The 15436-nt window shown below is 42.7% G+C and overlaps 1 protein-coding gene across 1 annotated transcript; it reads right to left on the bottom strand.

The window, feature by feature from the left end:
• Positions 1–2794: 2794 nt before the first annotated feature.
• On the bottom strand, positions 2795–14559 carry CREBL2 (cAMP responsive element binding protein like 2). Its single transcript, XM_068658665.1, has 4 exons — positions 14402–14559; positions 5896–6093; positions 4617–4764; positions 2795–3919 (listed from the first exon to the last, which is right to left on the bottom strand). Coding segments are annotated over exons 1-4 (363 nt in total). The 5' UTR covers positions 14417–14559; the 3' UTR covers positions 2795–3917.
• Positions 14560–15436: the final 877 nt, after the last annotated feature.

The following is a 15436-nucleotide window of genomic DNA, read 5'->3' as shown; positions in this document are numbered from 1 at the left end:
GGTCAGGCCTCACCTGTAGTACTGTGTCCAGTTCTGGGCTCCCCGGTACAAAAAAGACAGGGAGCTCCTGGAAAGAGTCCAGCGGAGGGCCACAAAGATGATACGGGGCCTGGAGCATCTTCCCTATGAAGAACGGCTGAGACCTGGGTCTGTTCAGCCTGGAGAAGAGAAGACTGAGAGGGGATCTCCTCAGTGTATATAAATATCTGAGGGGTGGGGGACAGAAGGTTGTAGCCAACCTCTTCTCAGTGGTTTGTGGGGATAGGACAAGGGGCAATGGCCACAAAATGGAGCACAGGAAGTTCTGCACCAACATGCGAAAGAACTTCATGGTGAGCGTGACAGAGCATTGGAACAGGCTGCCCAGGGAGGTTGTGGAGTCTCCTTCTCTGGAGATATTCAAGGCCTGTCTGGACGCCTTCCTGGGCAACCTGCTCTGAGGAATCTGCTTTGGCAGGGGGGTTGGACCCAATGATCTTTCGAGGTCCCTTCCAACCCCTACAGTTCTGTGATTCTGTAATAAAGGAGATTATCATTTCTTGGAAAAGCAGCAAATTGAACTACAATGCCTATTTTTCTCTGCCTCTCCACAGGATGCTATGAAGAACTCGACTAATTATTGATGTACATTAATCTTCACCCTAAAATGCAAAATTAAAAAAAAAATCCTTCACAGGAACTGTGAATGGAACCTCCCAAAACTAGTCATGGTTCCAGCTGTCAAAAAAAGTCAAAAGCTTTTTGAAATTTATTAAACAAAAAAAATCCTTCCAAAACAACAAAAAACGGAAGCACATCCCAACCTCTGGCACTTATTGGAAGACAGATTCTTTAGAAAACACTCCTTATCAGATTATGAAAGCAGATTGTGAATGATGGTTTCTAAAAAAAATAATAATTAATACAGTTAGGCAAAATGTTCTCAGTTAAGTGACATGCTTATTAAAATGTATCCACTTCATTTTTCAGGACTCTTTGTTTCAAATGTATTTTTGTGATTTAAGCAAAAAGACAAAATTTACTCCATCTTTTTCTTAACAAGTTTCCACTACCTGGTACCAGTCCTCAGGCTAAGATCTCCAAAAGCATTAGTACAAGTGTACAGTGCTTACTCCATCAACATCTAGCTCAGTCTTACTACATCTTACTGTAACAGTCTTAGCATTGTTATAAACACCAAGTACTACACACAGTATTTTTGGATGAATGTGGATAGAGTCTCCAAGAGACCTTTAGCTGGACAAATGGTTCTAGCTGACCATTAGATTTCCATGGCAGGAGGGAAAGTGAGGCGTTTCCAGGCTTGTTTCCTTTTTTCAGTGTTTGATAGAAAATCAGCTGCACAGACTCACCGCAGGAGAAATGTATGGAAGGCTGTACCCATCTTATACATGGAGGGTAAGACCAAGTCATCCTTTGTTATTTAAGTACAATTTGAGACTCCTAGTCAGAGGACCTGGCTGTATCACTTCTAGGAGACACTTCAGAGTGGATGAAGACTACAAGCATACTGTGTCAAATGAGCACCACAAATATTTGTTAGCTTTAAAGGGGAACTAGTGAAGTTCAAACTGCAAAACAAAGGACTCCTGCAGATCCACCAAGGCCAGAACATTCATTATGTTGCACAATCTGTCACATGGCAGAAGGCATGGAACTTTCTATAGGATTCCCAGCAAGAATCAGTACATATTGTTAAGAAATATGGCATCCAGAGCAGATTGGAAGACTCGAGTTAGAGCCGCTAACTTTGTGTCATGCATATTTTGGCTTGCGGGACAAACACAAAAGCAGTTTATGATGACGTAGACTGTAGCATGCCTCCTGTCCCATCTGCATGATGCACAAAAAGCCTGCTTGAACACACATGCCACGAAGTGTGCCACAGAGCTTGCCCAATACAACCCTGTAACGCCAACTTCTGACTAAGCCCAGAAGCAGGAGCCACTAGGATGTGGAACAGATGAAAACTGTTGCTCATCCCATCTGAAAATTCCAGCTCTCCATTTCCTCCATAAAAGAAAACTACCCAAGAAGTTTCTTTTATAGTATCAGAGAAAGTGAAACAAAAAGACTGGAGGGAAGAGAGAAAGCATGATATTTATGATGACATCAGTGCTGCATTTACCAGAGTGAAACTGTTCCTTGCATGAATATCATAACTCCTCTGAACGTCTTCTACATCCCTCATTGGGCAGATTCTTCAAAGTACGTTTATGTACAACACGTAGCTTACACAGTACCTCTGGTTTTGTATGTAAGTCTAATTCTAACCCAAAACCAACATACGAAACCACTGGCATATTCATGTCACAAAATCCAACTGCAAGGTTCACAGAATATAGCTCTGGACATCTGGCCTACTATGCTTTCCTCCAGAGTACAGAGAAAAGGGACAGGCAAGCATTCAACTGATCTATACTTACGGGTTGGCCTTGCTGCTGTCTTCCGAAATTGCAGTTCAGAGCTTAAAAAGGGGGGGGTGAAAAAAATAACCACACCTCATCCTCCCCATCTCTGCTTCAGTGTTACTTAACCTTTCAAAACAGTTTTCTATGTCTATGCAACACTTCTAGCAATTGCTAAGTATATGTGTGGAAGATCTAAAGTATACTGAAAATCATGCTTTAAGGATTAATACGAGAGCTCAGAATGGAATTCAGAAAACAACTGCGCGCTGTACGCTGAAATATGGCACTTTATTATTTTCAGTCCTTTTGACTAATTCTAAATTAAGATAATTCTAAACAGACAATTACTTTAACAAAAAGAATGCAACATTCAGTTGAGCAAGTCATTCATTATAATATTTATTCTATGAAACAAAGAAAACATAAGATTAAAAAACATTCCATGCATCTCATAAAATACAGAGAAAGACATTGTCACAAACAGAACAAGCAAAGCAAAAGCCCCACTGAAAAAAATGAGAGCTCCACTCTTCACATTTCATCATACACACACAAAAAGCATGTACAGAAGAAAGTGCACTCTAAATTAAGTGGCAGGTTATCTGTCAGTGTCCTGAACCAGCCCACAAGACTTTTGCCATCATCTCTCTTATGGCAAGACCAAACAGAGGCAACCTGTTTTCCTTGCTACCAGTTCTTGGCATTATCTTTGGCTGGGAAATCAGGATAGCACAGCAGAGTTCATATCACATTGCAGCCTAGGAAGATACCTGGGCCTAAACTATATACAGAAAAATAGCAGCGCTTGACAGGTGGGAACAGGTGGCAGTTATTCCACTTCTAGAAGCAGGGTGTAGGGAGATGTTCTGACTATCTTACTGAGGGTAAGAAGTATGGGCATACACATAGTACCTCTTCAAGAGCACCAATAACATAAAATATATGCTGCATTATAAAAGGATGCTGAAAGCAACTCTTTTACCTAGGTTGCAAGTAACATTATTATTTATTTTCTTATTGAAAGCTTTTGATGAGGCCCCTTTTCCTTGACCTATAATATTCCATTTAGCTTTAGCAAAGTTGTTATGGTATCCTCCTCTTGCTTTTGTGTTACAGAATCTCTCAGTCTCCCACAATGGTTACCAACCACGTAACTACTGACCACAAAGCCAGTCTAATTCTGGGCTCATGCCTCTAATACAAAGGCAGCCCTCATCTCTTACTGGAAATGTCCAAAAGCTGCATAGCTGTATTTGGGGAGGGAGGTGTAGAGAAAGGAAGAACAAGGCTCCACTTACAGAAACACCTATTACCCCAGAAGCCCCACTCCATGCAGGTTTATGAACACCACAAGCAAAGAGTTTCATGTGGGGAGGAGCAAAGAGAAGACAGCAGATTGGCATCCTTCCCCCTGGACCCAGGGATGCATCCACTTCTCTGATAACAGCATTCTTCTGATAGCTACCAAGTTATCTCTGCTGCAGTGTGGAAGGTTCTGCATTCAGCTCCTGTGAATGATGCACCATGGGGGAAGACTGTTATAGTGACAAACGTGGTTTTCACACCATTTCTTAAAAACAGAGCTAGGAATACGTAATTTAAAAATTGCAGTAAATTGTAATTTAATCTGTAGAAATATTAAAAGAGGACAGGAGATAGAGAATTGCCTATATTGCCTTAACTGTTCCTTTGCATGCATGTAACAAAATACAAAGACCACAAAATATAAAGTCATCTTTTCATGCCTGGAAGAGCCTTATTTCATCCCCTTGCCAAACACAAATGAGGGAGAAAGAAGACTCCATTAGAAACCCCAGTTCCAGCATTTCTCACTTTTGAGTGTTTGCAGATAGAATAATATTTTCTTGATGGAATTTTAAAAATTAGATTTACGTGCTCCATTTCCCTCACACTAAGAAAACAGAGAACGCTGTAAAAGATTACAGTCTCCTGTCTTCGCAGGCCTTACTGAAACTAAAATTGAGCCGCCTTCTGAAATAACTGCCCAGCTTCCTTACTAGTATAATTTCTGTGTTGTCCATGTAAACATTACACAGAGTCTTTGTACCACCCACTATGCCTTTTGCTTCAATCAACTATTTGTGCCCAAGAGCACATCCTTATGTTTCTTCCCACACCACAGCCATCCTCCTACACCACAAAAGATGTAACAAAATAGGAATTAATCATAGGCTGGATACCTACATGGATTGCTGCTGTTTGTTTCTGTCTTCCCAGCCTTGGCAAGTTTGGTTGAGTTCTGCTGTGCTTTGCCCTGCTCCTCTCCAGTTAGTAGGGCTTTTATTTCAGAGGGGATTTTCCCTTGGTCCATCGCCATGCACCACTGCTTGTACTGAAATATGCAAACACATTAAGCATTAGCAAACTGCCAGGATCACATTAGCAGACAAAACAGAGCTGTAATCTTTACCTTCCGGTATATTCATTTAAGGCTTGAATTTACTGGACTGAAGCCTCTTACAAAACTGCAGAGCGTTAATGAGCTAAGCACGTGTCCATGGTTGCATACCTGGCTTCAGTAAATCCTGATTCAGTCAATAAACTGCTACTCAGTGGCAGAGCTAGACACAATACTGTAATTATTAAACAACATGGAACACTTTGTGCATTTTCTTGCTGTTAGCGTGCCAGAATACCGTTCCAGTTCATGGCCTATTAAAAACAAACATTTCACATGACTCTGGGGCTGATTGACTATTAAGAGGTCCTTCCTGATTGTGCAAGGCAGAGTTACGGAATGTTTGCCTTATTTCTAGTTCCCTCACCTTAAATTCTTATTTGTCAAACCCCAAAAAACACCGAAGAGCCCACGGCCAGTTGACTAACATTCCACCTAATACTAACCCTATTAACTTCTGGTGACCAGCCCTGCCTCATCAAACAAGCCTAAAGCTTGTGAATGAAACATCAATGACATCTTCATATCAGTGAGGAACTGAGTCTTGATTTCTACATGAAACATTCTCTTTTGTTAATGCAACTCATTTGGCCAAGACAGCCATCTTCTATGTGTTCTAAACAAGGGGTAGCTGCACAACCATTTGCACATGTAAACAGAAAGTATGCTGCAAGAACCAGCCTCCCACACAAAGACAAAAGTACTGGAAGCACTAACACACTGTGGATGTATGTCCCCACTACTGATATTTTACCCCATCTCTTTCCAAACTCTATTTCTTTCAACCTCTATCAGAGGTTTTCCAAAATAAATGCTTCAAAGAGTCATATGCAAAGGTGCTTCTTTGCTCACTTCCAGTTCAAAACCAGCTGATAACTTGCAGCACGAAGTTCGTTACTCATCATGCAAAGCAGGCAAGCAGCTGAGTCCATCTGTTTCTGATGCTTTCATACTTTATGGCTGGCCAAATCCCCCTCATTTTAGTCACAGTGATTTCAAGAACAAACGTCCATGAGAGTAGACCCTGAATGATATTGAGCATTATATTAAGTGGTAGTTTCTTACCATTTCGAGCTCTTCTCTGAGAGCACAGATGGCTCGCTCTCGGCTTGAAACCAGCTCTTCCAGGTACTGGTACCTCAGCTTCTTCCTGGCTCTGCACTCTCTTGCACTCTGACGACTTCTTTCGAGCTTTGCCTTCAAGTCTATTTTTGCTGGTTTACGACCTCGCTTGCCTGGCTTCTTTACTTTGCCTCCAACCACCTGGAAATGAAGAGTACACTAGAGATGATGTTCTGCAAAGGGAACACTGAGACCATGTCATTGTGACTACAGCTGGCTCAAGATGACCAGTCAACTCTCTAGCAAAATTGATTTAGTATTATTAACAACACATGCCCTAGTAATTGCCAGCTCAAGAATACCTTATTGACTTTAAGACTTAAACTTGGAAGGAAAAAAAAAAAAGATTTACATCATTACAACCTAAAGCCTATTTTTGCTGCAGTAGAATGACTAGTTTCAGCCTCCTCTGAAGACAAAACATTCAGAATTATCCACCACCCATCTGAACTTCCTCCATCTTTATTTCAAAGGCATCTTCCAGGGATTTTTACTAAACAAGGAATTCAGTTACACTGAGCCCTGCCTCTGCTGCCTCCAATGGAGCTGAACCTAACCACTTTGGCCATGTTCACTTTACAAACAGTACTACACAGCACTGAAAATCATCTCCTTATGCAACCTATCCCAGCATCAAGTTTTTCCAATGCCTGACTTGGATCTCTCCTGAAGAAATGTGACCCTCAAGACAGCTTCTCCTATCCCTTGAAGGTGTTGGATCATTCTGCCCTTTTCTTTGTGGTTCCTTTTTACGGGTCTGAAAGCTTCTCTTGCTACAGATATAAAAGAATGGAATAGTTTTCTTGGTATTTATTCTGTGCTTCCCCACCCAAATATTTCGCTCTTAGTATGAGAATGTGGCACATGAAAGTCTTCGACATGCTATGAAACTTAGTACGCTGGCCATCAGGTAGTATTGCCCTGTAAGCATTACATCAGCCACACGCCCTACTTCCCCTCTGAAGTGAGAATTTCTCTTTATTTGCATTCTGACCACATTGTTTGAATGGAGGGGGTGTGGAGAAACACACCTACGTGTAAGAATTTCACTGCTGGCTTGGTATTTCACCATACTGTGTATAAACTGTACTTTTTCTAAAAGGCACTGTTCAAAAATATCAGAGTTCATAATGAAAAAAAGGCACTTCTTACTTTGCAATGCTACAAAACAAGTCAGCTTTGACATTCAAAGAAGTCACTTGTTCTACAAACTTAGCAGGCTGCAATAAAAACAGTAACAGTGAATTGATGTGCTCGAATGAAAAAATGGAGTATACAATTGAGTCTATTCTTTCTTTGGAAAGCAAGTCAACAATCACATGCCAACATAATCTAGCCTTTTGTACATTGCCTCTCCTAATTTATTCAGGAGTAGCTGCCCTCACAATCAAATGGAGGAAGAGAAAGTACTTAATGGACATCCAGCGATAATGAAACAAACATAGCACATTCAGAAAAGCAAACAAAAAAGTCACTTTTACACCTGAACTACAGAACACAAGTTGAATAGTCCATTTACTCCACCAAGGTATTCTCCTTCAGATCCTGTTTTCCATGCTTGTCTGTAACTAATGCATGTGGTAAGCCATTAAACTTGGTGCTGCAGGATAGGGCAACCTGGTCCAAGACACCAAGTAACATCTGCCACATCTGTATCAATGAGTTGCTTTTATACAAAGCTTTGTGCAACTTGTTGCTTCTCAAGGAAAACATCCCCGGATCCAGTTCTGGATGTTACATTACACACCACAGACGAGGTACCTAAGTTCTCCAAGACTTACCACCTGAGGCTTTTCTGGGTCAACACAAGGTAGTTGGAGCTAAGTTTCTGAATTCAAGAGCTAGAGACACATGCCAGCTCTCTCCTCAGCCACTCATTGAGGCCTGACCCCCCAGGCAGTAGGCGAGCCCTCCAGATGAGAATCCCAGCACACCACATCACTAAGATTAGTTGCAAACATCACCCAGCCTCTTCAAGGCCAGGTAAGAGGATCAAGTGAGCTCTGCCCAAACCCTGAGTTTAAAGACATGTTTTTGTGGCTAGATTGACAGACATGGACACCAAACATTTAAAGGCATTTTGTAGTCTGCAACTAAATCAACCACTGTTGTGGACTGCTTTGCACATCACAGCTACACCCTGGATCTACCATTATCAATTATTCTCTGTTCCCTCCCATCAACTCAGAGAGGTTTCTGCAGAGAGGTACACCAGTTGCACTCTCTGTCCCCCCACGATCTTTTATCACTGCACCAGCCCGGCACACAAGCTGTGTTATTACGGGAGGAAAAAAGGCCTGCACCTCGTCCATCATGGCTTGCCAATGCTCTTGCCACCAGGTATGGAAATAAGGAAGAGCTTTGCTCCTTTTAACTCTTACTTCCAGCAGCAAGGCCCTAATCATCTGCCCTCACACCATCCTGAAAGATTCACTCAGCTCCTGAACTGCAGCTCACCATATAATTAGGCATCACCCTGCACAGCTAGTGTAGTAAGTGATCTAACTAAATCCTGTCTGCTTCGTAATTTTTCCTTTCCAATATTTGGAAGCTCTGGCTGTAACCTGAAGCAACCCAAATGGTAAATCTTCTGTCACCATTCCACACTATAGTATCTCCCTGGCTTTAGGGTCATGTTTGCCCAGCCAGTTGCTATGCTGATGTGAAAGAAAAAAAGGCAGAAGTGCTCAATGATGTTGAACAAGTCAGCAAACCAACCAAAAACAAGCAGGCAAACATATTGTATTCCCTTTGTATTCCTCTGAAGTTTATAAGGGGTGGGAGCTGTTAGCATTCAGCAGTGGGGATTTGTTTTTTCAGGGAGTCACGCGCCACTAAGACCCAGAGCAAAACTGATGATAAAATCCGTCACAGAATTATTAATAACATGCATCTGTCACAAACCCAACCAAGCCCATATTTCAGTTCAGTCAGACTTCAGAGAACAGAACACAGCTTCCCTCCATTTCAGATGCAGCGCCTAGATCATAGTGTCACTCACCCAGTAACCGTGTTCAAAATTATTTGACCTGGAATTGGAAATGGCTTTGTCTGTATCAGGGCAGCTAACTGAAGCTATCAGTGGTCTGGATTATTTTTCTTTTTCGCCCAAAGGGATCCAGCATATCTCTACAGTACTGCCAGAAGGTGTTGCGGAGAGGTCCTTCTGAAGGAGCTGCACAGAACAACTGCTAGCATTCCCCAAGGATCTGAGCTGCTCAAGATAAAGTTGGCCTGGTATCCCTAGAGGCACTGAACAGCCCGGCAGAACAAAACAGTGCTACCCGAAGCACCTCTCAGCAATGTTGAGAGCACTGACCACTTCAGTATCTTGCAGCAGCTTACAGCTCATTCACAGAGGGCTCCCAAGTGCTACAGCAGCCAGGACTTGAGATCCAACTCGAGAAATCACCTTCAGCAGATCGTTGTTTGTATTAATAGTTGCAGGCATAGGTCGGCAGAATCTAATTGATGATTATGTACAGGAATTACATAAACCTATAAAAATGATTGGGAAAAATAAAAACCAAGCCTACGTATTGCATTGATTATGGCAGAAGGGAAAAAAAAAAACTAGTCATGTTTGCAAATGTTTTCTCAAAATCAATAATCAAATTAAGTTAGTCACAAGTCTCCTAAGAAAAATGATGTTATTCAATGCTTTCAGTCATAGCATATCACTCACAGTTACAGACGTAACTCAGCTAGAAAGCATGCCAGTTATTCCTCCATTGCATGGCATTTTATATGCTTTACACAGACTAGTTAGACAACTTTCACTGGCAGACTCAGCATCCTGCATCACACCGAGCAAGCACTCCAAAAATGCATCTGATAATGACCCCAAAACCTAAGATATTAAGGGAGCAAACAACTTACAAGTCTTAAGCAGTTCTGTCAATAGAAATTAATCCTAAAGGTCTTATATAAAGTGATTAATGTACGAAGAAGGTAATCTTTAGCACAAGTATGTAAAGACTATTTTTGCTGAAATGTCTACTCAAAAAAGAAAAAAAAAAGGCATAAGCTAGAAATAAACATAAAGATTTCATAAAGCGTTAAGCAGGTGTCCACAAGTCAAGATGAGCAAGTGCTACGGTTCAGAGCAAGAGTCGCTATTTCGATTCCAGCAATCGTTTGCATTACTCCTTACCTCTTGATAGATCAGAATCCTCTTCTTGCCCACAGAACACAACTACAGCCTGGCAGAAGCATATCCACCACTACACCATGCACACTGACAGGTTACACTAAAAGAACCCAGGCACTTCAAAACCACCTAGTGCTTGAAACACACAAGGCTGATGGCCAAGTAACACTATGCTACATTCTCTCCTCCTAGACTAGTTCTGTCCTCCTAGCCCACTACAAATATGAAATAAAATTGTTCTAACTGCTCTGTGGGGTTTAGGCTAATCCATTTTACTTACCCACTGTAAAAGTAAGAAAGCAGACACGTCAGCTGAGCAACGCTGTCCAGCAACAAGTGACTTGTTAGAACACTTGAGGATTTGAAATTGCCCATCTCAAATTATAATCTATTTAGATTTTCTATTTCAAAACAAGCAGCAATGAAAATATTTTATGCTTGAACAAGATCCTGGATGGAAAAATACTATAGCACTTTACAAACCTGCATGCTCTAGAAGAGCCCTAAAGGGTAAAAAACATAATAGCCACTCCCTGTAACAGCTTGGATCAGTATGAAAACAGATCCCATGCTTCGCTCTCACACTATTTGTCGGTCCCTTCTACAGCATTCAGAGCATCCCTTGGAGTCGATTCCAGGACTGCCTGGAAGATCTACCCTCTCTTTGTGGTCTTGGTCACCCACAACTGCGAGACTCACAGGTGGAGAAGTGCTGGAGGATCTCTAATGAATGAAGACCTGTCAAGCCCAGTACATTACCCAGATATCAAACCTAACTTGCTCTTGCACTCCCTTCAAGGGATGTCTGTATCCCTGTCACTCATGATATACAGCAAACTCCCCCTGCCTCAGGATCACACACGGATATCTGATGTATCAGAGCCAGGGTTTGCAGCTCAACTCTTCATGTGTGGTCTTTGCTGTGGGCTTTCCCCTCCCCTATCACCAAGCTCTTCCCCAAAATGCAAAGGCCGTGTGAACACCAGGGCAAGACACCTTTAGACACTTGATCCATAAATACGCATGTCCCGTAAGAACAGCTAGTCTGAGTGTTTGGTTTTCACCTCAGAATACATCAGCGCCTGAAAAACCTCTGACCTATTTAAGGGCTTTTCTTTCACTCGCCTCATCATAAGCTTGCAGTACTTTAAAAACAATTGGACCTCGAGATCGATGTTCTTGTCCACAGCCCTGGGACCAGCCTGCAGGAACACCAAGACTCTGAGCTGAGCACCCATCCTTTCAAAAGCAATAGTCTCTTTTACAGGTATAAAGGACTTTGCTTCTTCATGCTACCTATATAAAAGCAAAAGAAAGCCAACCACCAAGAACAAGCCTGTTCAAACTTGAGAAACTAACCTGGAATTAAAAATTTGTGAGAGAATGAGGTCCACCGTTTGAAAATTCTGAGGAGTCAAGTGGTTCGTTCTCATCTTAACTGGATAAGGAAAGGTTTTCCCAAGCTTTTCCCCTCTCGCCCCCCATTCATGTATCTAACAGTAGCTGTATTAAACTAAGATGACATTTTATAAAGCTGTTTGGTGTATTACACAATTTTCCTTTGCATACCAAAAAGCATGGAATTAACTATATCCTACTGCTGAAGCCAAGAATGATGCAGTATACATTTTTTCAAAAATAAATCCCAGTTTAAGTTAAAAAATGCCATTATCAGTGTAATATTTGTTTCCCAAATACACTTTTTCTTAAAACTTTATCTACTCACGTGTTGCTCAGTTCAGCACATTTTTAAAAGAAAAATACATTTCATCTCAAGCTGTATTTTCAAAAGCTATCTTCTCATTACAGGAAGAACATATTTGTAATAAAAGAAGGTAAACCCAAACCACTTCTATTTGTTGTTGTTTTTGTTTCAGTTTTACTGTTCTAATAAAAAGTAGATACTGCATGATAACTGAGAAGTTAATTGCTCACAGAAGTATATTGAAAGTTTACCCATAATAAATATAAAAGATTGCAGTTAGCTACCTAGAACTGCATTTTAAAAGTTACCAGGGTCATTTTTATTACCACAAATGTGAAAAGCACCTTTTACCTTAATACAGACACCCTGCTTCCTGATTTATATAATAAACATAACAAATTATAGTCTTGTAAACTAATCAACTACTATCACCTATCAATGCTGAAACTACAGTAACAGAATTTCTCTTTTTTCTTATGTCTAAATACTTTGGAAGCATGTAAGTGCTATTTTAACTGCGATTAATTGACAAAGAACAGCTACATCACTAAACTCTATTTCTTGGACAACCAATAATAGCTCAAACCACAGCAAGGATAAATGAGATCAGTATCAGAGCAAGCCGTAGCCTCACAGAAGCTCTACAGAAAAGCAGGTCATAGTTGGGGTTATTTTTTATTGTTTGTTTGAATAATTTTAAAACATCCTTTTAAACTTGAGCGTGAAAGAAGTTTTCTAGATCTGACCCTTGGATCTTCCGTCTCTCCCTTTAGTTTTTACTACTTCCTTCTCATTTTGAGAAAATACGCGAAGAGGAATCATGCCTCTTATGCCCTCTTCATCTAGAGAAGACTAAATTATAGTGCACTTAGAATTAGGGAAAATGTTACAGCCTACAATTCCAAATTCCTTATGTTACGTAGATGAAAACTCTGAACTTTGGTGGATAGAACTATGGAGTAATTACCTCATGAATTATGTAATTCAATGACCTCATTTTTATAGGGAAATTCCTTTCACAGTCACACTCGTTCAATTCCATGATAAGACTCTCAGGTCACACAGTCCAGCCCTTCAAATAACATGCAAAATGTGACTCAGTGGAGCTTTTAGAAGGCTTCAAGGACATGCTGGCTTGAGCTGGAAGATGGGACCGGCTATAAAATGAAGTATAAACAGTGCTTGCCTCATTCTGAGGCAGCAACAAAAATGGGAAGCGCCCTCCTCCCAACAGCAATGGGATCTCTTCAACAGAGCCATCAAACTCTAGGGGCAACCTGCAGCCCCATGAATTTGTTCTGAAGCCAATTGCAGCCCTAAAAAATAACAACAGTGAAACTTTTCAAAGCAGCCAGCTCTTACTGACTAGTATTGGCTATTTTCTGTAGAAGATATGGGGATCTGATATCCTGTAAGACTACTACCTAGTGTAAAACTTGCTGAGGGAACAAAGATTTTCAGTCGTCCTTACCAACCACCACACCCAGTAGTTCTCGGCACCACCCTTTTTAAAACCATAGCCCTTGACAGTATCTCAGTGGGAGTGTAATATGAAAACATTATATTATGAAATTGTACTTGAGACATAAGATAGGAAGAGGAAATATTCCACTTGGCCTACTCTTTCCTTCCCCTGACATCATTTCTTCTAAGCAAAAAAGAGCAAAGACCTGTCTCATAAGCACAAAACATAATAGTATAAAAATTATTTTTAATGAAAAAAAACAAACACGCAAGTTACCTGTTCTAAATAAAGTAATTCTGTCACAAGAGAAATGAAGTAGCTATACATGCCTCCAAAATTAAATCTTCCATATCGTCTGAACTCCTGCCCTGATCACAGGTACTGTTTCATCCAGTTTGCCCTCACGACTGTCTGCATTTTGTTGGCTTCAGCAGTGCAGGTTCTCCCACCCACCTTTGCAGCTTACATGCAAGGCCCCAGTAAAGCCAAGGAGTATGAATACCAGTTTGTCACATTAGCATGAACCATTCACATAGCCCTGATCCTTCTGTTGGATCATATGCACTGGTAAATTATCGATCGCATTCAAACGTTTTAGATTTATTCCTTAAGAAATTATGCCAAGCGCTTTCTTTTCTCAGAATCATTAAGGTTGGAAAAGACCTTCAGGACCATCCGTTCTGACCATCCCCCTACCACCACTGTCACCCACTAACCCATGTCACCAAGCACCACGTCCAGCCTCTCCTTGAGAGGGACGGTGACGCCACCACCTCCCTGGGCAACCCGTCCCAGTGCCTGACTGCTCTTTCTGAGCAGAAATGTCTCCTCGTTTCCAACATGAACCTCCCCTGGCACAACTTGAGGCCATTCCCTCTGGTGCTATCCCTGGTTCCCTGTGAGCAGAGGCCGCCCCCAGCTCCCACCCCTTCCCTTCAGGCAGCTGCAGGGAGCAGGGAGGTCTCCCCCGAGCCTCCCCCTCCCCAAACCCACCCCCAGCCGCTGCTGCTGTAACCGTGCCACTTGTGCCCTAAGCCTCGCTCGGCAGGCGACGAGAGGGAAGGGGACGGCTCCTCCCTCGCGCCCGCAGCCTCCCAGCCGCGCTGGGCCGGGCAGGGCAGGCCCGTACCTTGCTGTCGTCCATGGGTGCCCCCGGCCCCCCCCGCTGGGGCCCCGGCTCTCAGCGCCCCCCAGCGCAGCCCGCAGGCGCCATAGCCCTCCGCGCTGTTTGTTTACAGCCGCCCGTCGCGCGGTGCGCGCTGGGAGCGGTAGTCTTCTCCTGCACCGCCGTGCGCGGCCACTGCGGAGGTGAGGGGCCAGCCGAACTACGACTCCCAGCAGGCCCCGCAAGGAGGAGGCCGGCGGCGGATCAGCCGGCTCCGGGGGAGAACTACATCTCCCAGGAGCCCCCGCGCCCTCCACCGTCCGTGCCCAACCTCCGCCGCACGAAGCCCGCTTGTACCGCCGCGCCCGTCCGCCATCTTAGGCTGGCTGAGCTGCGGCCCCAGGACGGGGGGTGTAGTCGAAGCACAGGGCAGCCTCTAGTGATTTTTGAAGGAGCTAGTAAGACTCCAGCCCAGCAGCCAGATAATGCCTTCCACGTTAATAATAAAACCCGTTTTCCATCCCACCTAGAAAGCACCTTGGTAGAGCTCTAGGTGCTCCTGCTAGATCACAAAGTGCACTTGAGGTACATAACCAAGGTACAAAACTGCAGCTTTTAAGCATACTGGTTGCATAGCAGTCTCCGGATTTGGGCAGTGTGAAACAATAGGGCAGAAAAAGATGAAGCGTTTGTTGTCAGCTGACCACAGGCCACAGTTTATTCCTAGCGCTTGCTTCCTTTCTTGCTATTCCATGCTGCTGCAAGCATGCGTAGTATGCAATAGCAAGCATAGACGGTTACAGGGAAATAAAACCAGCCAACTAGTTATTTGAAAAGTACAGTGGGGTAGAATGAAACAAGTTGGCATCACTGCCTGGATGATGGGATGCGAAGGAGAAGGTTTGGAACAGGGATTTTTTCTTCAAACTTGGCTAATCAGATACTAGTTGTCTGCTATTGTTTGTCATGCTCTGCCCGTCAAGAACTTAAAAGCAGAACTGAGTCTTCCCAGTCACTTGGAAGCTGCATAGTATACTGGGACTGAGATCCTGAGCCACA

This window comes from Anas acuta, chromosome 1, assembly GCF_963932015.1.
Source record: "Anas acuta chromosome 1, bAnaAcu1.1, whole genome shotgun sequence".
In the NCBI taxonomy this organism is placed as follows: domain Eukaryota; kingdom Metazoa; phylum Chordata; class Aves; order Anseriformes; family Anatidae; genus Anas; species Anas acuta.
The sequence above is the reverse complement of the archived record's forward strand: the minus strand, read 5'-3'. Positions and strand labels throughout refer to the sequence as shown.